Source organism: Girardinichthys multiradiatus, chromosome X (assembly GCF_021462225.1).
Source record: "Girardinichthys multiradiatus isolate DD_20200921_A chromosome X, DD_fGirMul_XY1, whole genome shotgun sequence".
NCBI classification, from domain to species: Eukaryota; Metazoa; Chordata; class Actinopteri; order Cyprinodontiformes; family Goodeidae; genus Girardinichthys; species Girardinichthys multiradiatus.
In genome coordinates this window covers 30502819-30529274 of record NC_061817.1, presented here as the reverse complement: position 1 = coordinate 30529274, position 26456 = coordinate 30502819, and the positions used below count along the sequence as shown (strand labels likewise).

At 40.2% G+C, this 26456-nt stretch overlaps 1 protein-coding gene across 3 annotated transcripts in view; it reads right to left on the bottom strand.

The window, feature by feature from the left end:
- Positions 1 to 26456, bottom strand: part of LOC124862983 (signal transducer and activator of transcription 5B-like) — an 88901-nt gene that overhangs the window by 23587 nt on the left and 38858 nt on the right. For 2 of the 3 annotated variants that reach the window (XM_047357206.1, XM_047357207.1), the window contains exons 2-8: positions 18166 to 18309; positions 17897 to 18053; positions 10967 to 11056; positions 9714 to 9888; positions 8939 to 9069; positions 8610 to 8761; positions 8090 to 8245 (exon numbers count right to left, since the gene is read on the bottom strand). In XM_047357206.1, the coding sequence (XP_047213162.1) occupies positions 8090 to 8245; positions 8610 to 8761; positions 8939 to 9069; positions 9714 to 9888; positions 10967 to 11056; positions 17897 to 18053; positions 18166 to 18296 (992 nt within the window). In that variant the 5' untranslated portion in view covers positions 18297 to 18309. Of the gene's footprint in view, positions 1 to 8089; positions 8246 to 8609; positions 8762 to 8938; positions 9070 to 9713; positions 9889 to 10966; positions 11057 to 17896; positions 18054 to 18165; positions 18310 to 24714; positions 24739 to 26456 lie in introns of those variants that run through there. The other variant, XM_047357208.1, reaches the window with a different exon arrangement.

Here is a 26456-nt window from a genome sequence, read left to right as displayed (position 1 = left end):
TGGACCCCCTGCAGTTTGCTTACTGAGCAAATAGGTCGGCAGATTATGCTGTCAACTTAGGTCTACACTTCATCCTGCAACACCTCGACCGTCCAGGGACGTACGCCATGATCCTGTTTGTAGACTTCAGCTCGGCCTTCAACACCATCATACCAGACATCCTCCAGCAGAAGCTCCCCCAGCTCAACGTCCCAGCCTCCACCTGTCAGTGGATCAACAGCTTCCTGACGGACCGACAGCAGCAGGTGAGATTGGGGAGCATCCTCTCCCGCAGCAGATCAATAAGTACTGGTGCCCCCCAGGGTGTGTTCTATCCCCACTCCTCTTCTCCCTGTACACAAATGACTGAACCTCAGCGGACTCATCTGTGAAACTCCTAAAGTTTGCAGATGACACCACTGTCATTGGTCTGATCCAGGACGGTGATGAGTCTGCATACAGACAGGAGGTGGATCGGCTGGTACACTGGTGTTGTCAGAACTACCTGGAACTCAACCCACTCAAGACTGTGGAAATGGTGGTGGACTTTCGGAGAACACCATCCCCATACACCTCCTCACCATCCTCAACAACACCGTAGCAGCTGTGGACCACTTCAGGTTCCTAGGAACTACCATCTCTGAGGACCTGAGATGGTCTTCACACATAGACATTGTTCGAAAGAAGGCCCAGCAGAGACTGTACTTCCTGAGGCAACTCAAGAAGTACAACCTTCCACAGGAGCTGCTGGTCATCTTCTACACTGCCATCATTCAATCTGTCCTGTCTTCATCCATCTCAGTGTGGTTTGGCTCATCCACAAAAAAGGACAGGTCCAGACTGCAACAAATAATCAGGACTGCAGAGAGAATAATCAGGGCTGACCTTCCCTCCATCCAGGATTTATACAGGTCTAGGGTCAGAAAAAGAGCTGCAAAAATCCCTGCAGACCCGGTCTGATGGTGTAGGGGTTAAGTGTGCGACCATATACGGAGGCTACAGTCCTCGAAGCAGCCATCCCGGGTTCGAGACCCGGACCTGACAACATTTGCCGAATATCTACCCCTCTCTCTACCCCTCTTTCCTGTCTGCCTACTGTCAAAAAATAAAAATAAAGGCCACTAGAAAAAAAAAAAAATCTCTGCAGACCCCACACGCCCCACACATAAACTGTTTAGAGTTTTACCTTCAGGCCGCCGCTACAGAGCACTCTTCACTAAAACCAGCGGCCACAGAGACAGTTTCTTCCCCCAGGCTGTTTCTCTGTTGAACATTCAATAGAGTACCAAACAACAGCATACAGATGTTCCAAAAGCACCTTTTATTTATATATGTGTATATTGTATATTTGTATATTCTCTAATGCAAAAACAAAAACCAGAGAGCAAAGTGTACCGGAGTCAAATTCCTTGTTTGTATGTACGAACTTGGCAATAAAGCTGATTCTGATTCCAGATTACTTCTGTTTTTGCTTTTCTTGTTACACTTAAATCTTTCACATCATTAAACAAGTTTTCATGTCAGACAAAGATGAACTGATTAAATACAAAAAAATTTTTTTGAATGATGACTTGCAATTCAAACTAACCTGGCTGTGTGTAAAATGTAATTACCTCCTTTGTTAAAGCAGGGTTGTAGTTTAACACTCCTCTCTGCAGCTTCTGTACTGCTACCCAGCAATTACCCTATTAAGACAGTGTCTCGCCCACGGCCAAAATTGAATAGGTTAAAAAATAATCTAAAAGGGGGAAATCAGGAAAATCTCATAAAAATAAACACAACTCAGACCAAAAAGAAAAATAAAACAATTAAATGTGGCCTACTGAACATAAGATCTCTCTCTTCAAAGACATTGCTAGTTAGTGACCTGATTTGTGACAATCAGATTGATTTATTTTGCCTCACAGAAACCTGGCTGCAGCAAGAGGATTATGTTACTATAAATGAGTCAACTCCTACTAATTATTTAAATTTTCACATTCCTCGAAATACTTGGCGAGGAGGAGGAGTAGCAACCATCTTTCAGTCGGATTTATTGATTAGTCCCAGACCAATCAATAGCTACAACTCTTTTGAATATTTAATCCTTAGTTTTCCTCATCCAAATTGCAAAGCACTAAAACCACTTCTGTTTGTTGTTTTGTACCATCCACCAGGCCCTTACTCTTAATTTTTAGATCAGTTTTTAGACCTTTTATCTGATTTAGTGTTAAATACAGATAAAGTTATTATAGTGGGGGATTTTAACATTCATGTTGATGCTGAAAGTGATAGCCTAAATATAGCGTTTAATGCTATCCTAGACTCAATTGGCTTTGCTCAAAACATTAACAAACCTACCCACCTTTGTCTTCATTCTCTGGACCTTGTGCTGACATATGGCATTGAGTGTAAAAACATAACAATATTCTCTCATAACCCTGTCCTGTCTGACCATTTCTTAATAACCTTTGAGTTTAATTTAACCAAGTATTCCACACCTGAAAGAAAATGTCATTATAGTAGATCATTATCAGGCAATGCTGTAACAACGTTTAAAGAATCTGTTCCACTTTTAATTTCCTCATTATCACTGAAAAGCACAGTGGAGGGCACTAATTCTGTTTCTGCCCCTTCACAAATTGATTCTTTTGTTCATAGTGTTTCTTCATCATTGCGTGGTGCATTAGACAATGCAGCCCCCTTGAAAAAGAAGGTAATCATTCATAGGCTAGCTCCTTGGTTTAATTCAGAGCTGCGTACTTTAAAGCACAATGTTAGAAAATGGCACTCTACACACCTAGAGGATTCCTACTTAATCTGGAAAAAAAGACACTTCGCCAAACTAGAACAGCTTATTTCTCATCATTAATAGAAGAGAACAAGAATAATCCTAGGTTTCTCTTTAGTACAGTTGCTAAACTTACACAGAGTCATAGCTCTGTTGAGCCATCCATTACCTTAGCTCTTAGCAGCCATGACTTTATGGGATTCTTCTTAAATAAAATTGATTCTATTAAAAAGAAAATCTTTGACATACTCCTGAAGATGATTACTTCATCCTCAGCAAGTGAGACAACATTGGAAGTAACTGCAGAACCTGATTTGTGTTTGGACTGTTTTGATCCTGTGAAGCTTCCTGAGTTATCAGAAATATTAGCTTCATCTAAACCTTCAACTTGTATGTTAGACCCAATCCCAACCAAATTATTTAAGGAAGTGTTCTCTCTGATTACCAGCCCATTTTAGATATGATTAATCTATCTTTAGTAAATGGATATGTACCACAGGCTTTTAAGTTAGCTGTAATTAAACCTTTACTTAAGAAACCTTCGCTTGATTGAGATGACTTGAAAAATTACAGACCTATATCCAATCTTCCATTCTTATCTAAAATTCTTGAGAAAATAGTTGCTAATCAAATGTGTGAGCATTTACACAGCAATGACCTGTTTGAAGAGTTTCAGTCAGGCTTCAGAGCTCATCATAGCACTGAAACAGCTCTGCTGAAAGTCACTAATGATATTCTTATGGCCTCAGATAATGGACTTGTGTCTGTTCTGGTTCTGTTAAATCTCAGTGCTGCATTTGATAGAGTCGACCATAATATTCTCTTAAAAAGGCTGGAATATGCTGTAGGGATCAGGGGAACAGCGCTAGGCTGGTTTAAATCTTATCTGTCTGGGTTCAGTACTTGGGCCAATTCTGTCATCAGTCAGTCATTTTCTACCGCTTATTCCATAGTGGGTCACGGGGGAGCTGGTGCCTATTTCCAGCAGTCTATGGGCAGGAGGCGGGGTACACCCTGGACAAGTTGCCAGTCCATCACAGGGCAACACACAAACAACCATGCACACACTCATTCATACACCTAAGGGTAATTTAGAGTTACCAATTAACCTAGCAGGCATGTCTTTGGACTGTGGGAGGAAGCCAGAGTACCTGGTGAGAACCCACGCATGCACGAGGAGAACATGCAAACTCCATGCAGAAAGACCCCTGGCCAGGAATTGAACCCAGGACCTTCTTGCTGCAAGGCAACAGTGCTACCAACTGTGCCACCATGCAGCCGGGCCAATTCTCTTTACTATATATATGCTTCCAATAGGTAAAATTATCAGGCAGCATGGGATACATTTCCACTGTTACGCTGATGATACTCAGCTTTACTTATCCATAAATTCTGATGAGCCCAACCAGTTAGATAGACTACAAGCATGTCTTGAAGATATAAAAACTTGGATGACTTTACATTTTTTGCTTCTAAATTCAGACAAGACAGAAGTTGTCGTCTTTGGACCGGAGTCTTTAAAAAAGAAACTGCTTAGTCAATCACTTAACCTGGATGACACTAAATTGACCTTAGAATAGAATTTAAAATTCTCCTCCTCACATATAAAGCCCTTAATGATTTAGCTCCATCATACATCTGAGATCTGATGGTTTCATATGTTCCTAACACGGCACTTCGTTCTCAGACTGCAGGTTTACTGGTGGTTCCTAGAGTCTCTAGAAGTAGAATGGGAGGCAGATCCTTTAGTTATCAGGCTCCTCTCCGGTGGAACCAGCTCCCGGTTTTGGTCCGTGAGGCAGACACCCTGTCTACTTTTAAGGCTAGGCTTAAAACTTTCCTTTTTGATAAAGCTTATAGTTAGAGTGGCTTAGGTTATCAGGGAGGGAGCCTTCCTGGGGAGTCAGGTTTAGCCTAAACCGGCTCAGTTATGGTTGAGGTGCAAACACACCCTCCATTTCTGTTACCTGTATGACCCCTTCTCTTTTCCAATGGTTATAATCAGTCTGACAGAGAGAGGTATGCCAATCGTTGTGGTTTTTAGTATAACAATGACCATCAGTGGGACCCTTTGTGGGGTTCCTTGAGACGACATTGTTGTAAATAAGCGCCGTTTAACTAAATAATCTGAACTGAAACTATCTGTGTAGTTATGCTGCTATAGGCTTAGGCTGCTGAGGACATAACGACCACTTTCACCCTCTTCGCTACATTCTCACACTACTCTCCAATTTTGCATTATTTGCTGTTATTTCAGCTTTTAACCTTGTTCTCTCTATTCTCTTCCTAGAAGCTACACCTGGCCTGGCTCTGTGTCTACCTGTGACACCTTTCTGGAGAGGGGAATCGTCCGAGCTTCTGCTGGCAACAACTTAATGCTCACCCTCTACCGATGATCCACATAGCCCTGTCTTTTAGTGTTTAACCCTTTCTCTCTCCTAGACATGGCTACTGGCTGAGCTTCTACTGTGACTAACTCTATGTGCTCTCTTTCAGACACTAACCTTGAAAACTGGCTCAAAGTTTATCTGTTCTTTCTTTCTAGGTGAAACGACTAAAGGAGCTACATCCATTAACATTTACTTTTCCTTCCCATAGAAAGTACTCCTGGATCAGTGCTTCTGTGTTCTTTTTGTGTCTCTGCTCTGTTCTCTCAAACCCCCAGTCGGTCGTGACAGATGGCCACTCACAATGAGCCTGGTTCTGCTGGAGGTTTCTTCCTGTTAAAAGGGAGTTTTTCCTCTCCACTGTCGCTACATGCATGCTCATTATGAGGGATTGCTGCAAAGTCAACGCCAGTGACTGTCCACTGTCTCTACATGCTCATCCGGGAGGAGGGAATGCTGCAAGTCACTGACTGGATGCAATCTGCTGGGTTTCCTTAGATAGAAAAACTTTTTATCCAATTTGGCTAAAAAGCTAACTCCGACTGCACTGTTCAATGGTTAGGATTAATTGGAATGTACAGGGGTTGGACAATGAAACTGAAACACCTGTCATTTTAGTGTGGGAGGTTTCATGGCTACAATGGACCAGCCTGGTAGCCAGTCTTCATTGATTGCACATTGCACCAGTAAGAGCAGAGTGTGAAGGTTCAATTATCAGGGTAAGAGCACAGTTTTGCTCAAAATATTGAAATGCACACAACATTATGGGTGACATACCAGAGTTCAAAAGAGGATAAATTGTTGGTGCACGTCTTGCTGGCGCATCTGTGACCAAGACAGCAAGTCTTTGTGATGTATCAAGAGCCACAGTATCCAGGGTAATGTCAGCATACCACCAAGAAGGACGAACCACATCCAACAGGATTAACTGTGGACGCAAGAGGAAGCTGTCTGAAAGGGATGTTCAAGTGCTAACCCGGATTGTATCCAAAAAACATAAAACCACGGCTGCCCAAATCACGGCAGAATTAAATGTGCACCTCAACTCTCCTGTTTCCACCAGAACTGTCCGTCGGGAGCTCCACAGGGTCAATATACACGGCCAGGCTGCTATAGCCAAACCTTTGGTCACTCATGCCAATGCCAAATGTCGGTTTCAATGGTGCAAGGAGCGCAAATCTTGGGCTGTGGACCATGTGAAACATGTATTGTTCTCTGATGAATCCACCTTTACTGTTTTCCCCACATCCGGGAGAGTTACGGTGTGGAGAAGCCCCAAAGAAGCGTACCACCCAGACTTTTGCATGCCCAGAGTGAAGCATGGGGGTGGATCAGTGATGGTTTGGGCTGCCATATCATGGCATTCCCTTGGCCCAATACTTGTGCTAGATGGGCGCGTCACTGCCAAGGACTACCATGAGGACCATGTGCATCCAATGGTTCAAACATTGTATCCTGAAGGCAGTGCCCTGTATCAGGATGACAATGCACCAATACACACAGCAAGACTGGTGAAAGATTGGTTTGATGAACATTAAAGTGAAGTTGAACATCTCCCATGGCCTGCACAGTCACCAGATCTAAATATTATTGAGCCACTTTGGGGTGTTTTGGAGGAGCGAGTCAGGAAACGTTTTCCTCCACCAGTATCACGTAGTGACCTGGCCACTATCCTGCAAGAAGAATGGCTTAAAATCCCTCTGACCACTGTGCAGGACTTGTATATGTCATTCCCAAGACGAATTGACGCTGTATTGGCCGCAAAAGGAGGCCCTACACCATATTAATAAATTATTGTGGTCTAAAACCAGGTGTTTCAGTTTCATTGTCCAACCCCTGTATGAACCTGACTGCTGTGAAGTGCCTTGAGACAACATGTGTTGTGAATTGGCGCTATATAAATAAAACTGAATTTAATTTAATTATATCTTGAATTAAAAGCAGAGATCAACTTAGCTGATCACAGCCAGGCCAGATTGCTGCCTGATCCATACAATCAAGAAATCACTTAAACAAAACCTGCCTGACAACATGAAGTAGGCTAAATAAAACATTTAAAAAGAGGCACACAATATGCCCTGATCTAAACAAAGTTATCAGTCTGGAAAGGTTCAAAAGGCAATTTCCAAGCTTAAGGACTCCAGCAGACCACAATAACAGCTATTATCCACAACTGGAGAAAACATGGAACGGTGGTAAAGCTTCCTAGGATTGGCTGTGCTACCCAAATGGCTTTTAGAGTGCATTGTTGACTTATCCTGGAGGTCCTGAAAGAACCCAGAACAACATCTAAAGCAGTGCAGGGCTCACTTGCCTCAGTTAAGGTCAGTGTTTAGGAGCCAACAATAAGAAAGAGACTTAGAAGACATGTCATCAATTAGAAAGTTCAAAGACTCAAACCACTGCTGACCAAAACAACACAAAGGCATGTCTGACATTTACCAAAAGAAAATTCAGTGATGATGCCCATGACGTTTTTGGGAAGTCACTTTTTTAAAGATATTTTTTCAGCACTAGAGACCTTTATTTTTCATTTTTCGAAAATGCAGCTTTAGGACCTGGACGACATTCGAACCGAGAATTCTGCTTTTCAAAAGTCCAGACTTCGAAAAGGCCACTAGGCCATTTAAACTTGAAAACCTTATAATGTGCCTAAATCAAAACAATTCTCCAAAGAAGAATGTGCTAAAATTACTCCACAGCAATGTAAAAAAAAAAACTGCGTAAAGGCAAACGCTTGATGGCAGTTGTTGCCACCAAGGGTGGTACAATTAGTTTTTCAATTAGTTTTAGAGGGGAATATCTTTTTCATATAGGGCCTGGCTGTTCACTTAATAAATAAAATATAAATTAGAAATCTGCATTTGGATTTGCTCATGTTATCATGCTGCTGTTAAAATTAGTTCGATAATCTGAAACATTTACTTAAAATAACTTTAAAAAGCACACACACCTGGTGACCAAAGCTGAGATGATATCTGTAATAGTGCTGTTGAGTTCATTGAGGAGCTCTTCAATAGGTCCAGGAATGGGCAGCTGCTGCCTAAGGTGCTCTGCCCTTCGAATTTGCTGCCTATTTTGCCAAATAGTCTCAGCAAGCTTCTCACACCTGACATAAAATCATACACAAAAGAAATCCACACATTAGAAATACTTGGATTGAAATTATTAAATAATTAGCTAATTAGGCCAGAAAAATATGCTTACATTTCACGTAATAAAATAATTAAAATAGTTTAACAAAGGACAGCTTTTTCAGTATAAAATAAACAAAAAGAATATCAGAGATCCAAAGGCAGTAAGCAAGAAATGACAACCCGTGTTTGTACACTTTATATCCTGTATATTTCTTTTATTAAAAGCTTCAGAAATAAGCCTAGAGGAAGCCTGCTGGAAGCTAATAAATCCATAAGTTCATGTTGTGTGAGGGGGTCTATTGACTGTGTTCTTAGTGGGAGATGGAAAGAACTCACCAAGACTGAAGGATGTCCAGGCCCCCCTCTGGCGGGCCCCCGTTGCCTGCCAGCTGTTGCCGTCGCTTCCACTGGATCAACTCGTCATCCAGAATGATGGTCTGCTGCTTTCGCAACAGCTGCAGTGTTTTCTGGTGCTTCTCTGCCAGGTCCTGCACATAAAACAGTCAAAATCAAATGTGTCATTGTCTTTTGGTGCAAAAAAACAGCTCACATTGATGGACTGCCATAGATGCATGCCAAAGAAAAAATTTTAATGTAATTCATATGGTTTAAAAATGTGCAGCCAAAAAGAACAATGTAAAGTGTCTTTACTGAGATTTTCTCACCAAGCGGTATTTCTGTAGTGTGTTGGCTTCTCTCGTCAGCCATGCCTCCACAGTAGCTCTCTTGCTGAGAAGGGCGGGCTCCCGTAGCTGCCGGTCAGAAGGGGGCAGAGCAGCAAGGCTGGACAGCTGAGCTGCAGAGGTTGTGGACAAGTTAAAGACTGACCAAAAGAGGAGGTAGAAAGTTTTAAACCTGTGCAAATACAACCTATGTTTTACCCTCTGAGCCATAATAGTTTACTCCAAAGAAGTCCCTTTAGGGTAGCACAGACATTAAAAACTTCCATTGCACGGTGGCTCTCATAAAAAAAAGCTGTTATGAAATATGTTATGAAAGCCCACACCCGCCCAACCCATTGCATGTCATTAAATAAAACTAAAGTTTTAGGTTTTAAGTAAAAAAAATAATGAGCATTTGCTTACCTTTCCTACATAGATTACATACATTCCTTAGTATTTCATAGTTTTGCCCTTTAAATTGTTTGACATTGGTCAAATGTCTTAGGTTTCCTAGGATTTTGGCCCATTCTTCTTGACAGAACCTGTGTAACTGACTCAGGGTTATGTGTCGCCTCGCTTGCACACACCTTTTCAGCTCTGCCCACTTTCAGATGGCCTTTCCAAAACATTCACACAGTTGTCTATCAAACAACCTAAACATGTTCCACCTTTATAGATTTCTTACAAATTACCAACTATGCAGCTGCACATTACATGTTAGTAAGTCAAATAAAAAATTCAAACCAACAATGTTGACATGCATATCCTCTGGTCTCACCCTGGATGCGAAGGCTTTCTTGGTACTGGATGATAAAGTATTCCTGGTTGTGCTGGAGCTTGCGCAGGTCATTCTCAGTGTCTTGGGTGAGCAGGCGAAGCTCCTCAAAGGCTTGGTTGATCTGCTGGTACTTCTGAGACATGCTGTCCATCATCCCGCCCACTGGAGAGCTTGACTAAATACAATGTGAGAAACACAAAGATGGAGGAATAAGACAGTCCAACATCTGGTACTGAAAAAGTTTGTTTTTTTAGTTTTTTGTTTTGCCCATTGTATGTTATATCACTTGCCACATGGAAGACGGTCTTTACACAAATGGATAGCCACTGGTGTGCTGTCATTTTAGAGCTCTTGGGGTGGGATGCTGATGTCTCTATGTTGCTGTTAGTGTATTTGACAACAAACGTCCCAGTGACTAAACACAAATACTGTGACGACACTAAAAACTGAAATGGAAAACAAATGCATGTGTATTTGCTGACAGACTATGAGTGCATCATGGTGCCACAAAGGTTCAGACTAAACAGCGTGAAATTCATTCAGTCAAAGTCAATTTCACAAATAGAAAAAACATGTTGTGACTGAAAATCAATTCAGAACAGGACTTACTGGGAGTCTGATGTTTTACACACTGTTGTGTAAAACATAACTCAGTGCCATGGTGTGAAGTGAAAAAGCAGCACTTTGTATGGCAGCGTAACAATTGAGACATTTAAAAAGGGAGATTCAGTAAAAACATTTTTACTATAAAACTGAACAGACGGTAATGTGCTAAGGAATCACTTTCACAACAATGTAATAAAATCTGCTGACATTTGTTGGCCAAACAGCGGAAAAAGAAAGCAGTTATTCTATTACCCAATTTTTGAATTAAGGCCCAGTAATGTCAGGCTCGGTCCAGGTTGTGACATTAACACTGGATGGAGGTGTGTGTTTAAGCAATTTTGCAGTGAAAGGGCCATTTTTCCAACATATACTACGTTGTGAGGACCCACTGCTCCTAAGAAAAAGAATGGATTCAGGGTTAGGTTTAGGACTAAGGTGTGAATTGAATTTAGGGTATGTTTAGGGTTACGTTTATACGGGTAATGGTTAGGTTTAGGGTAAGCGTTGCCACAGAAATGACTGGAAAATAAATGGAAGTCCTTGTTAAGATAGATAGACATAATATGTGTGTGTGTGTGTGTGTGTGTGCATATACATGTGTATGTGTGCAGGCAACACACTGCAAAGGCCATCGGCATCTAACTTACATTTGTAGCCTCTCTGATGAGCCTCTGCTCAGTGTAGAGGATGTGTTTGATACACCGGACCAGCTCCAGAGGACAGCGGTCATACGTGCTCTGAAAGACAACGAGAGCATGAAACATGTTAAGACCCGTTAGCTCCTGACGAGCAGAGCAGCTGCCGCACACAGGGCACACCAATTTAGTAGCATCAAAGAAGCTTGTTAAGTTCCGGAGCGAATGCTGGAGGCATGCTGAAATCAATTAACACAAAGAGACACAGCATGGTGCACCTTAATGACGTGCATTACAACTGTCCATAAAGCTAAGAGGTGTCACCCTAACCCAACTCATTAAATTGCATTTTGTTTTTTTGTTGTTTTTTTTACCTAAAATAAGCATCTGAACATAAACCTAATTAAAATCCACTGTATAAAGTATGGGTACAGTGAAATGGTTAATAGAGGAATATGTTATTCTATCTGTATTTCCATGCCAGGTTTCAGGCTTGAGAAGATTGTAATCACAGAAACATTTCTGTGAGCAGGGAGTCCGATCATAAATAGCAGTGTTGGTTGGTTACCTTAGAACTCACTTGGGCTGTTCTCTTGTTTTCATCCGTGCGGATACAACCTGTTCTCAAAACACCAAGCAATTTGTGTGCTCTTTCTAAGAACTACTACAGGGAAGGAAACACTAAACACTTGTGCCTTCTAAACACCTAACCCTTGTTTCATTGTAAGCAGTTCAAATGTTTTGCTAAAAACATAACCCAGCACCTGGTTGGTTTCGATTTTTTTATTGACAAGAAATTAGATATATTAGATAAAACAATGATAAAAATAAAATAAAAAAGAAACACCTTTTTAAACCTCTCAGAATTTGGGGCGTTATTGCTCATTCATCTTTCTTTCTAAACATAAATTACACAACATTCTGTATTTAAAGATACTGAAGTGCAGGGAAAGTTTAAAGTGCCTGTGGCATAGACTTTTCATGATAAATTCAACTACATTAATGGAAAGGAAACATTGATAAAATAATTTCAAAAGTAAAATCATGTGAATTAAAAGAACAGCTGTTGAGATATATGGTCATAAATGTCACTAAAAAGACATTTCCAGACTATTCCTTTGCGATTTTGTTGCGCTCTTTTACGACGTCCAATGGGATCTCCCACAGGTAAACTGACTGCTTTAGATATACAGGTCCTTCTCAAAATATTAGCATATTGTGATAAAGTTCATTATTTTCCATAATGTCATGATGAAAATTTAACATTCATATATTTTAGATTCATTGCACACTAACTGAAATATTTCAGGTCTTATATTGTCTTAATACGGATGATTTTGGCATACAGCTCATGAAAACCCAAAATTCCTATCTCACAAAATTAGCATATTTCATCCGACCAATAAAAGAAAAGTGTTTTTAATACAAAAAATGTCAACCTTCAAATAATCATGTACAGTTATGCACTCAATACTTGGTCGGGAATCCTTTTGCAGAAATGACTGCTTCAATGCGGCGTGGCATGGAGGCAATCAGCCTATGGCACTGCTGAGGTCTTATGGAGGCCCAGGATGCTTCGATAGCGGCCTTTAGCTCATCCAGAGTGTTGGGTCTTGAGTCTCTCAATGTTCTCTTAACAATATCCCACAGATTCTCTATGGGGTTCAGGTCAGGAGAGTTGGCAGGCCAATTGAGCACAGTGATACCATGGTCAGTAAACCATTTACCAGTGCTTTTGGCACTGTGAGCAGGTGCCAGGTCGTGCTGAAAAATGAAATCTTCATCTCCATAAAGCTTTTCAGCAGATGGAAGCATGAAGTGCTCCAAAATCTCCTGATAGCTAGCTGCATTGACCCTGCCCTTGATAAAACACAGTGGACCAACACCAGCAGCTGACACGGCACCCCAGACCATCACTGACTGTGGGTACTTGACACTGGACTTCTGGCATTTTGGCATTTCCTTCTCCCCAGTCTTCCTCCAGACTCTGGCACCTTGATTTCCGAATGACATGCAGAATTTGCTTTCATCCGAAAAAAGTACTTTGGACCACTGAGCAACAGTCCAGTGCTGCTTCTCTGTAGCCCAGGTCAGGCGCTTCTGCCGCTGTTTCTGGTTCAAAAGTGGCTTGACCTGGGGAATGCGGCACCTGTAGCCCATTTCCTGCACACGCCTGTGCACGGTGGCTCTGGATGTTTCTACTCCAGACTCAGCCCACTGCTTCCGCAGGTCCCCCGAGGTCTGGAATCGGCCCTTCTCCACAATCTTCCTCAGGGTCCGGTCACCTCTTCTTGTTGTGCAGCGTTTTCTGCCACACTTTTTCCTTCCCACAGACTTCCAACTGATGTGCCTTGATACAGCACTCTGGGAACAGCCTATTCGTTCAGAAATTTCTTTCTGTCTTACCCTCTTGCTTGAGGGTGTCAATAGTGGCCTTCTGGACAGCAGTCAGGTCGGCAGTCTTACCCATGATTGGTGTTTTGAGTGATGAACCAGGCTGGGAGTTTTAAAGGCCTCAGGAATCTTTTGCAGGTGTTTAGAGTTAACTCGTTGATTCAGATGATTAGGTTCATAGCTCGTTTAGAGACCCTTTTAATGATATGCTAATTTTGTGAGATAGGAATTTTGGGTTTTCATGAGCTGTATGCCAAAATCATCTGTATTAAGACAATAAAAGACCTGAAATATTTCAGTTAGTGTGCAATGAATCTAAAATATATGAATGTTAAATTTTCATCATGACATTATGGAAAATAATGAACTTTATCACAATATGCTAATATTTTGAGAAGGACCTGTATTTCGGTCCCTATCAGAGAGAGACGCAGCAGAGTCAGGAGAAGAAAGACAGCTGTCATCAGATGCCAGAGCACAAATGCTGCAGCGTGTGGACAGCCATCTAATTCGACCAGAGTCTATTTTTGCCAGATGTCGGAGCACGGCTGGAGTCAATATGCATGAATCATCCCGCACCACCAAGACATAGAACAAGCACAACATCTGGATTTTCAAAATAATTCACTAAAGACGCACAAATATTTATACATACACGTGTATATATTAGCAGTTGTTTACATTAGATCAATTAGATCAGTTACTGGGTTAACTAAGGTATTATAAACTGTGCAATTAAACATTAAATGCAGCAAATTAAGAAACAAATATAGCTTCGCTGCACTCAGTGAACTCACCAATTGTAGAACAAAACACATGAAAATATCTGGATGCAAAAAATTAAAAATGAAGAAGTTTACTGGTTTAACCTCCACAGAATGAGTGGTTTTGTACTTGCTACCACATTTATCACTGGCTTTTACTGCACAATCTGCGTATGGTTCTTGGGGCTCCTCCGGGCTTTGCAGTCGACCGGACCAGACCAGAGCAGATACGTTGTAAATCCAGGGTACCCTATATATACAGGGGTTGGACAATGAAACTGAAACACCTGGTTTTAGACCACAATAATTTATTAGTATGGTGTAGGGCCTCCTTTTGCGGCCAATACAGCGTCAATTCGTCTTGGGAATGACATATACAAGTCCTGCACAGTGGTCAGAGGGATTTTAAGCCATTCTTCTTGCAGGATAGTGGCCAGGTCACTATGTGATACTGGTGGAGGAAAACGTTTCCTGACTCGCTTCTCCAAAAGACCCCAAAGTGGCTCAATAATATTTAGATCTGGTGACTGTGCAGGCCATGGGAGATGTTCAACTTCACTTTCATGTTCATCAAACTAATCTTTCACCAGTCTTGCTGTGTGTATTGGTGCATTGTCATCCTGATACACGGCACCGCCTTCAGTAAACAATGTTTGAACCATTGGATGCACATGGTCCTCAAGAATGGTTCGGTAGTCCTTGGCAGTGACGCGCACAAGTATTGGGCCATGGGAATGCCATGATATGGCAACCCAAACCATCACTGATCCACCCCCATGCTTCACTCTGGGCATGCAACAGTCTGGGTCGTACGCTTCTCCGGGGCTTCTCCACACCGTAACCCTTCCGGATGTGGGGAAAACAGTAAAGGTGGACTCATAAGAGAACAATACATGTTTCACATTGTCCACAGCCCAAGATTTGCGCTCCTTGCACCATTGAAACCGACATTTGGCATTGGCATGAGTGGCCAAAGGTTTGGCTATAGCAGCCCGGCCGTGTATATTGACCCCTGTGGAGCTCCCGACGGACAGTTCTGGTGGAAACAGGAGTATTGAGGTGCACATTTAATTCTGCCGTGATTTGGGCAGCCGTGGTTTTATGTTTTTTGGATACAATCCGGGTTAGCACTTGAACATCCCTTTCAGACAGCTTCCTCTTGCGTCCACAGTTAATCCTGTTGGATGTGGTTCGTCCTTCTTGGTGGTATGCTGACATTACCCTGGATACTGTGGCTCTTGATACATCACAAAGACTTGCTGTCTTGGTCACAGATGCGCCAGCAAGACGTGCACCAACAATTTGTCCTCTTTTGAACTCTGGTATGTCACCCATAATGTTGTGTGCATTTCAATATGTTGAGCAAAGCTGTGCTCTTACCCTGCTAATTGAACCTTCACACTCTGCTCTTACTGGTGCAATGTGCAATCAATGAAGACTGGCTACCAGGCTGGTCCAATTTAGCCATGAAACCTCCCACACAAAAATCACAGGTGTTTCAGTTTCATTGTCCAACCCCTGTATATACGCCACTGAGTGAGCGTTTTCATTTTTAAAAGCTACTTTGCTTTGTGCCAAGCCTTCTCCAGCTCGTCCCATAGATTCTCAATGGGGTTAAGGTCTGGACTCTGTGGTGGCCAATCCATGTGTGAGAATGATGTCTCATGCTCCCTGAACCACTCTTTCACAATTCGAGCCTGATGAATCCTGGCATTGTCATCTTGGAATATGCCTGTCCCATCAGGGAAGAAAAAATCCATTGATGGATAAACCTGGTCATTCAGTTTATTCAGGTAGTGAGCTGACCTCATTCTTTAAACACATACTGTTGCTGAACCCAGACCTGACCCAACCCCAGATCATAGCACTGCCCCCACAGGCTTGTACAGTAGGCACTAGGCATGATTGGTCCATCACTTCACCTGCCTCTCTTCCTACCCTGATGTGCCCATCACTCTGAAACAGGGTAAATCTGGACTCATCAGACCATATGACCTTTTTCTATTGCTCCAGAGTCCAATCTTTATGCTCCCTAGCAAACTAAAGCCTTTTTTTGTTTCCAGTTAGCCTCACTGATTAGTGGTTTTCTTAAGGCTACACAGCTGTTCAGTCCCAATCCCTTGAGTTCCCTTCACATTGTGTGTGTGGAAATGCTCTTACTTTCACTATTAAACATAGCCCAGAGTTCTACTGTTGTTTTTCTTCGATTTTATTCCATCAAACATTTCAGTGATCACCGATCATGATCATTCACAACTTTTTCTGGCCACATTTCTTCCTTGAAGACGATGAGTCCCCACTATCCTTCCAGTTTTTAATAATGTGTTGGACAGTTCTTAACCCAATTTTGGTAGTTTCTGCAATCTCTTTAGATGTTTTCTCTGCTTGATGAATGCCAATGATTTGACCCTTCTGAAACAGACTGACATCTTTTCCACGACCACAGGATGTGTCTTTCGACATGGTTGTTTAAGAAATGAGAAGCAACTCATTGCACCAGTTGGGGTTAAATAACTTGTTGCCAGCTGAAACATAATCGCCCAGGCAGTGATTATTCAATGGGAGGCTCGTACCTGTTTGCTTAGTTAAATCCTGGTGGCAACTTTTTTTTTTGGCCAGGCAGTGATGTGATGAGCACCAGTCCCTCCTGCAATAAAACACCTTAAACGTCTTTAACACCAGATGAGCCGAGTTACAAAGGGAGCTACTGCTACTAATTCAATTGGCTCACTTCACCCTACTATTGCATGTTGTGCTTGTGAAAGAAAACATCTAAATTATAATAACAAGCCAAACGCATTGAGACTGACCCATTTCTGTTCATATCTATAAATAAACAGTAGCAACCTGAAACTTTGCCTATCTGCCCCCCCCCCCTAAATTTGAAATATTGGTATCAGGAAAAGAAAAACCTGCATCAGTTGACTTCCACTGGTGAGTGACATTTAGGTTTCAAGTGTGACAGATCTGTACTTTGAATCATTATGGTACAACAAGGAAGAATCAGCATTGTCTCCAGCGTTTAAGGCTTTTATTTACTCTCTGTAGGCAGTAACATTATATTAGTACAGTTTATCTATCTTTATGAAACATCGCTCAGCTTCCATGGCTAATATTAACAGTTATTATGTACAGTTAAGTCAAGAAGTTTTATCCACTCTTAATTTGTATTTTTTCTTTTTAAAATTACCTTCAAATAAGTCAGACTCTCTTTTACGTTTTTGAAATAGTTCTCCTAGCTTGCAATGAAAGAGCACAAGGGGAGGATAAAAGAAGAAGTGACAAGCCTAAAAATGTCAATAGAATATCAACGGAACTGAAAGTCTGATTTTTGAGAAACGGGGGAAAATTCAGCAGTGCCTCACACAAGACCTGAAAGATGTGTCATCCTTTAGCTGATCATCTATTGTATGTCAAGTTTTCAGCTCACACTTCTTTGAGCATTAACTTGTTGATGCCAAAACACAATTTCATGTCAGTCAGAATAAAACCCAACTTAAAATGTGCCTTTTGGTAAGTTGCCTGTTATGTGTAGAAACAATCTTCTAAAAGAGTTTAGGAGTCTTTTATATACCTGAATGGTTTATATGTCAGAGATGATTGGCTTAACAAGCAGAAACAAAATTGTCAAGCAAAGAATCTAATGAAACCTTTGATAGACCTTCGGATAACCCAGAGAACCACTGAGACCAAACTATACAAGAAAGTCTGGGTTCCTCGAAAAAAAAAAAATGAAAAAATGAGTGATGACTCATGGTCAATCAGAAATAAAAAATAAAATCACCTTGAGTTGATTAGCGTAGTGACCCAGTTTGATTTTAAGTAGAAAGCCATCTTCTCCAACCTGGTGCTCAGCCTTGTTTTGCAGCTCTTGTATCAGACTGTCCAGCAGGCGTTTAGCCTTGAACTCCTCCTGTGGGTTTTCCAGGTCTATGGCATCCCTAATACCACACATTCATGCACACAAATAAGATGCACAGAGAAGAAATGGTGAATACATGTGCATGTGGTAATTGCTGAGTGACCCCTGAAGCACTGGATGAAAAAACTCACCAGAGCTGGCTTTCTATCCACTGGGACAGATAATGTCGCACTTCAATGGGGAAGTGCTGTCCATACAGTGACTGCATCTGGTGAAGAGCATCTCCCTGAAGCTGCTGGGCCTGGATCCACACTGCCATCATCAACACCCTGAAGCTGCAAAGGAATCAGCTAGTTAGTACAAAGTCAGGAACACAGCGTACAGATGAGATCAAACAAAGCAGAATGTGTGATTTGATTATATCAGAGAGAAGATGAGGACATTCTCAATTGACAGTTTGCCGAACTATCTCCATGAAGAACACCTGCAGAAGTCAGCACAGTAAATAAGTAAAGTGTTGGATTTCTTTCTTCTGCTGAAGTCTTGTGCAATAAAGATCAATATGCCTATACATAACCACACACCCTATATATTTTCTGAAACACAAATGTACAACATACACCACAGTTGGTTTTACAAGTTTTCAGTTCTATGTTTGAAACACGTTATAACAACATCCTTATCGATTGACTCCCAGTGAGTGGGATAATGCGGTACTGTGCTAAAATGGCTTAGATCTTACTTGAGATACTGGGATTACTTTATTACTTGGCAATAATAAATCCGAGCCAACAAAAATGACACGTGGGTTTTCTCAAGGCCCCATTTGCAGGCCAGTGTAAAAGTATAAAATTTTTAATCTTTCTGATCGTCTATGAGGCACTGAATGGTCTTTGGCCTAAATACATTTTAGAGTTGCTGGTCAGGAACAAACCATCCAGCTCCCTAAGGTCATCAGGGACCTCTTCACTCAGTGTTCCCATAATCAGAACTAAACGTAGAGGCTACAATTAGTTTCTATGCTCCTCTGCTCTAGAACCAAACCCATGAAAACCTGAGATGGGCTGAAGACTGTAGCTCCTTCAAATCTTGAGTGAAAACATTACTATTCACTGCAGCTTTATATCACACTGACTACATGCAGAAGTATAGATGATTCTTCTTATGATCATATTCTCTGCTGTTGGTTTCATTTTGACTATAAAGATTTTATAACTCATTTTCGGGGTATAGTTGATTGACACTGCAGAATGGTCACTGGTTCCTCACATTTCTGAAGATAACTCATTTAGTGTGACCTACATGGTAAATTTGGCAGTGTAACTTGCTTTGCTACAACATACGGTTATTTGGTGCAGAAGACATTTTGTGATAAAAGTACAGAATGATATAGTCAAGACAAACACGTACTCAGTGTGTAAAAAGAAAAAAAATGATGGATAACGTAAGTTTCAAATTTGACTCAGGAAGTTCAGGTTAAAGGCTGGTTGTGAATCAGTAATCTAACTTTAAATCAATCTATGATAATTTTGTTGCCTTATTAATCTTAAGAATTTTGCAAAATGCATTGTTGTTTTGAGTTTTCTTTCCTGGGTGGTCATTTCCCTACATCCCACAGTACAGTTCGTTATGTGGGTGCTTAGTAATACATATAAATTATGTTCATGGTGTGCCTGTAATAAATCTCACACTACAAAGGCAACCGATAGCTTCATGTGGCGCACAAGGTGCCCTTTTTTTCCACTTGAGCACCTGCCCCCCAAAATGTCTGTGCACGCCACTGATCTCAATGTTAGATGCAGCAGCAGCTACAAGCACCCTGTTGACTGTGTGGTCACAGAAATTTAGTTTTAACAGAGCAATATGAGCCTCTGTTATTCCTTACATTGTTGTTCTCCACATTCTGAAACTACAGACACATTTATCACAACAGGTCTTCGATCTGTTGCTGCCCTTTTATGGCTGTATCAGAAAGCAGAAGGTTGTCCAGATGAGACTACCAACCCATTGTATTCTGGAGGGGTAATCAAGAGGCATCACCTGTGAAGTGCAATCTATGGAGAAAGTTATTGATTTTCCCTTTAACAATGCTTTTGAATACCAAGTAATTAGATGTACCTATGACTTCGCCGAAGATACAGCTTAAAAGTAGAAAGCAGTAGTAAAAATCACCAACACGTACACTTTGCTTGGTGTTGATTCATGCAGTTCATGCTTTTGGGTTTCAGGATTCAAATCCCCAGAAAATATTCAGAAATTTTCAGGCTACTTTTTCAGGCTACTGTTACATTGTCTTATTTCAAGCATAGACAGCCTGGCTGCTCCCACGTTCCTTTAAACTTTATCTTCAGCATAACTGTCACAGAGCATGAAACTTAGTTGTTCCAAGCAATAAAACTATCCTCTCTCGCGCTAACCTTTAAATGGTGTGTGCATATGTTCTTCTCTGTAGTGATAAATACTGCAAAAAGATTTACTGCTCAGAGTGCTACAAATTATTTACAAAGAAAGACACACTTAAAGATTAAAAATGAAAGGTTCAGAGGTTGGAGTGAAAATTCTCCAACATTTAATCATAAGTGATTAAATCCCTTCTTTATCCTTCTAAAAGTTCTTAAAAATCATTGGCATAATTCAGGATATACATATATTCATCATGCAATATCAAGTTTGGCAAAGTTGTCTTACAGGAAAATTAAATCCAACATCACAGGGAACCTTATGTGATCATGATAAATTATTATATACACATATATTATAAACAACTGATGGATTAGATATATGGCAGAGGTCATCCACAACTATACAATTGTACCTAAACATTTCTCAGCTGCCATTGCAAATTAGGTTTATTGACAGAATGTACAAACTAGCTCCTGTTTAAAATAAAAACATCAAAGAAAAACAATTTAAATTGCTCGACACAACTAATATTACATGTGTTTTTTCCAAAATAAACACAAAATATCACTTTAACGTCTACAGCAGTCTCAATATTATTCAACTACTTCTATAGTACTTAGTATAGCACCCTTTCACGTTACCTGCTGCATACAGTGGAAGATTCATAACCAGACACCAGTTTCTGGCAGCATTCCTGAGCAATCTTAGTTGAATGCTTATAGAAAAATACCTTCTGTTCATCAATATTTTGGGGCCTGCGAGCTGCAAACACATTTTTTAAATCCCACCAGAGATTTTGAACAAACTCCAAGTAAGGTCACCGGAATGGCTACTTTATTATCTTCCAGGACGTTTTCTAAAATCAAACCACGGGGGATTTGAGGTATGCTTCTTCATTCTCAGATATGCCATGACACTTTCTCCCAGGATTTTCTGCTCCATCTTGCTCTCTATACAATGCAGGTCTCCAATGCAAGGGGAAGTAAAGCAGCCCCAGAGCATTACTGAGTAACCTCCATGAGTCACAGGTCATACATGATGTTTTTTCTACCTGATCCACAGGTCCAAAAAGATCCAGTTTTAATTAATCAGTCCACAGAGCAGAATCCCAAAACCATCTTTGACTGACTGATCTAGCTGAGAGCAAAATGGAGCTGACATTTCTTGTGCTTTCAGGTAAGTATACGGACTCATACTAAATACTGAGGCTTGGAGCCCTTCAGTATTTAGTATGAGCCCTCCTGTGCCATCTTTGCTGTCAGTCGAGGACATTTGACCACCTGCCTCCCAGATATCTGGTGGCTGCCATTGATCGCTGTATTTTTCTGCCACTTCCAGGAGGTGTTGTCACTGTGCCATTTACTGAAAGTATGCGTCCATCTGCATCCGTAGAAAATATTCAGTCTTTGCTTTCTTTTCGTTTGCTTTTCTTTGTGCAAGTTAATTACCTATTTTCTGAACTTTTAGGACAATTATTTTGACTTAGCTATATTGTGCCCTCTAATGAAACACTTCCAGGTATCTGAAGCGTTCAAGCTAAAGCACACCTGATGCAACTAGTAAAGCCCTTGACTGAATGAATCAGGTGGGCCTGAGACCACAACGGATTTGCAAATGTGTGTAAAATTTAAACACAGAACATTGCTTTCAGTAGATTAAAAAGAATTTCAAGAACTCAATTTCTTGAGGAGGTCCACATGGAGATTTGACTATTTTCACACTGAAAATGACCAAACTTCCTGATGAGCAATAACTTCCTTAAATTTGTTTTCTTGTTCCATCTGAAACAACAGCAGCAAGTTATTAATGTCTCTGCAGGACACCTATTTTCACTCTGAACATGTTGAAGACCTAAACATGTTCTTCAGTTATCCTTAGGTCGAAAAGCGTAGTGTTAGGCCAATGCCACTTGTTTCCAGTCAACACACCCACTCAGCCTTCTCAAAAGTGCCGCAGTCACTGTCAGTAAAAGGCAGACAGAAATGAGTATGCGGGAAGTTTGTGGTGTACATTTGTCATGTTTGTGTGTGCATGAGTGTATTTGTATGTGTTTGTGGTGTCAGTGGTTCTGCTTGACAAAGTGTGCATCTTTTGTGTATCTTTGCATGCACAATCCAAACAAACAGACCTACACATAACTTCTTTACTATAACACAGCAGCTAAACAAAAGGGAAGTTCACCCTCCCCACCAATATGATACTGTGTCTCTCACACATCTCTTTCACTTTTGTTTCTCAGCAGCTTATTTCCGAAATCCTGACTTCCATTTATACACTCCACATTAGGTTATTTCTATCTTCTTCTTCTTCAAACTTAATTCTTTTTTTTAGAACAAACAGAAGTCAATAATTAGAAGGTACAGTAACATAAAATGTTGCACATGGTTAGCAATAATGCATAAAAAAAAAGCTTATTCGCTGCAGATAACAAAACAGCTTGATTTTGTAAATAGCTTCTCATGACTTCAACACATGACTTTCTGTCATATGTCAAAAGAGTCATTAGCCAGCTGGAAAAGAAATTTATTTAATATAAGACTCAACAATTCTTTCTTCATCTGATGTGTGCATGTACGTCATGTCACAATTTATCCCTCAAATGGCGCCTGGGATTATTAAATGTCTACATCTATTTCTACCAAAGGCAATTCAAAGCACCCTCTTCAAGCATTGATAACCCCGTCAAAAATATGCCCAAAGGTCTTAGGTTAAATGGTTGTTATGGAAATCCGGTGACCCTAAGATGGCAAGCTTTGCTGCAGCTCTGTAAAAGCTAGCTAGGCTCCTCCTCTAGTCTGGCTTGTCACAGTTCGACTTCTAAATATTTCATTTTTGCTGAAGATAATCTCAACTTTAGGTACATTTATTTTATAGAAACTATTAGGGGTACAAAAGGTTTGTTAAAAACATATTTTCTTAAGGACGGATATTTTATTTTAATAAATAATTGTACATTTATTGCAGTATATTCTAAATTATTCAGTCTAAGATAATACTACTGCAAAAAATACATTCATTTCAAGTATTTTTACATATCTTTACCATGGGTGGATGTCACTGCACATCCTTAGATGCCATCTATCCTTTTTCTATGAAATATGTGATTATAGAGCTTTAGTTATTGCTTTGTTTTTCTAACTGTATCAATTAAGTAAAAACATTCCTCTAAACAGAACCTGTATGCAAACATGAAGTAGGCTAAAAGTTCTAAAACAGCAACTCATGCCCTGATCTAAACAAATTTCAGAACAGCTGAGAACCAATGTCACTGACAAAGATTTACATAGCTATTTCTAAAGGTTTGGGACTCTAGTGTCCCATGGTGAGAGCAAACAAGGGTGATCCTTCCTAAAGTGGCTGACGTACCAAAATGACCCCAAGGATGCATTAAAAACTCATCTAGGATGTCATAAAAGAGCCCCATCCCTCCAAAAAGGCAGTTTTGGGATGGCCTAATAAAAGTCCATACATAAATCCTATAAAGATTCTGCAAAGAAGAGTGGGTCAAAGTTTCTACATAGTGATATAGAAGATTGCCAGTTATTGTAGACATTTAATAGCAGCCATTGCAAGTGGTGGCACCACAAGTTATTAGGTACAGAGGGAAATGCCTTTTTTTCACTTATGATTAGGTTGGAGGTTTTTTTTCTCAATGAATAAAATCTTCATTTAAAAACTATTTTGTATTTACTAAGGTTATCTTTAATTTTAAAGCTTGTTTGCCGATCTTTAACTAGAGTGACCAAAAAACCAAACAAATAATCTGAGCTGTTGCTGTGACCCATAATGTTTTGCTGAAATTGTTAAAATGGACGAAAACCATGTAAGACATAATCACACATTTCCAAACAGACAAAATAAGTGAAATTCAAATGTGCAACATCGACATTTTATCTTCAAGAGAATCAGCATAAGCATCACCACATGAGTTATCAGCTGATTGGAGGAAGAACCCAACAGGAAGAGCATAAAACCTTTCTACCAGCTCTTTCTGTGACAACCAGTGTGTAGCTTTGTTTCTGCACCATCCTTGCATCACACACACATGCCCACAAAGAACTGCTGGGAGTTAAAGCTAAAAACATTTGTTGTGCTGCTTTACAGGTCTAACACTTTAACAGCTATTAAAGGTTCATGCTGCAGCGGCTGCTCACCATAAACACTTCACCTCTAGGAGAAAAGTAACATCTTTCCCAGCAACTGCTTCACTCTTTCCACAAGTTCCAAATGCCCTGAAATGAACCCGAAACAGCTAACTTCTCTATTTTTTTTCCTATTCACAACGTGTACAAGATTACTTTGGCAATATGGCATGGATCAAGAGAAAACAAGCTTACCTTCAGGTCTGTTCTACCATGTAACAGCAGGAAACTCTAAAGTGGAGCGCCACTAACCTGAGACAGACAAAGTGAGAGAACGAGAGAGACAGAGAACCAGAGAAAGAGAGACAGAGGAGATAGAGAGACCAAATGGAGGAAGTGAGTCAACCTTGGGTGCTTCTGAGGAAGCTGTCTATTTCTCACAGGGAAGACAGCTTTAGCAAAAGGCCCGGGGAGGTAAAGAAAAGGGTGAAAGGGAAAGTCCAGTGAACAGATTTCTCTTTATTTCAGTTTTCCACATCTTGACAGTAAGCTAAAATAATTTATGAAAAGAACAAATTCTTTCAAAGACTGAAGCTTGTACAGGCAAATTTGTCAGAGATATTATATGAGAATTTAGAAGATGAAGTATTTAACAAGAGATTTGTGGGTAAACAGCTAAATCCTCAAATATTTTAGAGATGGAGACAGAAGACATAACAGAAGAATAAAATAATGTTCCGAGCAATTACTTGAAAACATATATATAGCTTTTTACATCTTGAACTCAGCAATGCTTAAAATTCCTTTAAAGATTTCTGTTTTCACAACAAATATTATTTCATAATTGCTCGAAATTATTTAATTCATTTAGAAATGTTCTATTAATTGATTTGTTTTGGAGGGGTTTTCTAACAAGGATCAGAAATGTGTGGAACGCATTGTACAAACAATGTGTGATGCACTCCAAGCAAGGAAGTCTTATATGTTTAGGAGAGTTTTAATGAGTTGCAAGATTTATTTATTTTGTACTTTTCTGTCATTTTTTGTGTTTTTTTTTTAGTGCTACTTAAATCATTCGCTCCCACCTCTGGCGCCCACCCTCCAACATGTGACAACATCGTAAAACTCTTGAAATCCTGTGTTGGCTTTTGGTTTTAATATGCATCTCCAAGATTACTTGTGGCCATTCCACTGAAAACTTTCTGGAGGCGACTCTGCTTGGCTGAATATTAAAAGCTGTCACTCTAACTCAGTGGTGTCCAAACTTTTTTTTCACATGGGCCATAATTGTCAAGTTAAAAGTACTCGAGGGCCAAAAAAATGTAATCAAACACTATTATATAATTATTTTGTTTTCCTGCTGAGCAAAATATGAGCCTACAATATTTGAATTAAATAGTTAGGTTTTCTGCAGGAAAAGGATGTATACATCACTGTAGAACCCAAGCTTAAAAAAGGGTTTTACATATTTGCCTTATTAAAAGAAAGATATCCAGTTTACAAATTATTTTGTGCTCAACTGAAGAGAACTGATAAAAAATGTGTCTATTCTCAGCAATAAGAGTATGATTCAGGTCACTCTTTCTTTCAAAATGCTTGCTGCATTCAGCCAATTTAAATACATTGATTAAAAGCAGATTTCGGTGCACAAAAGTCAACTTTGAGCAAAAGTCATTGAATAGATGTGTTCCTACTTACTACGAAATTAAAGAGAATCTAAAAAGTGTGGTTATTAAAAGATAAATACTTTGTGTACCTAGCATTTTCAATTGTAAGAAGATTTTAACTTGTCTGTAATAATTTTGCCCTAATTAAAAATAAAAAATTTCCATCTGCATCAACCATCTGTGCTGGTGGGCCAAATCATTCTTGAACTGCAGTTAGGGGCCGCACAAAATCAGTTCAGGTCAATTAACGGTTGTAACAGCTAAAAAAGGAAGCACTGGGCCACGTGTAAGGAAAATTTAAGAGAGAACACCAAGGTAATAGCAACGATA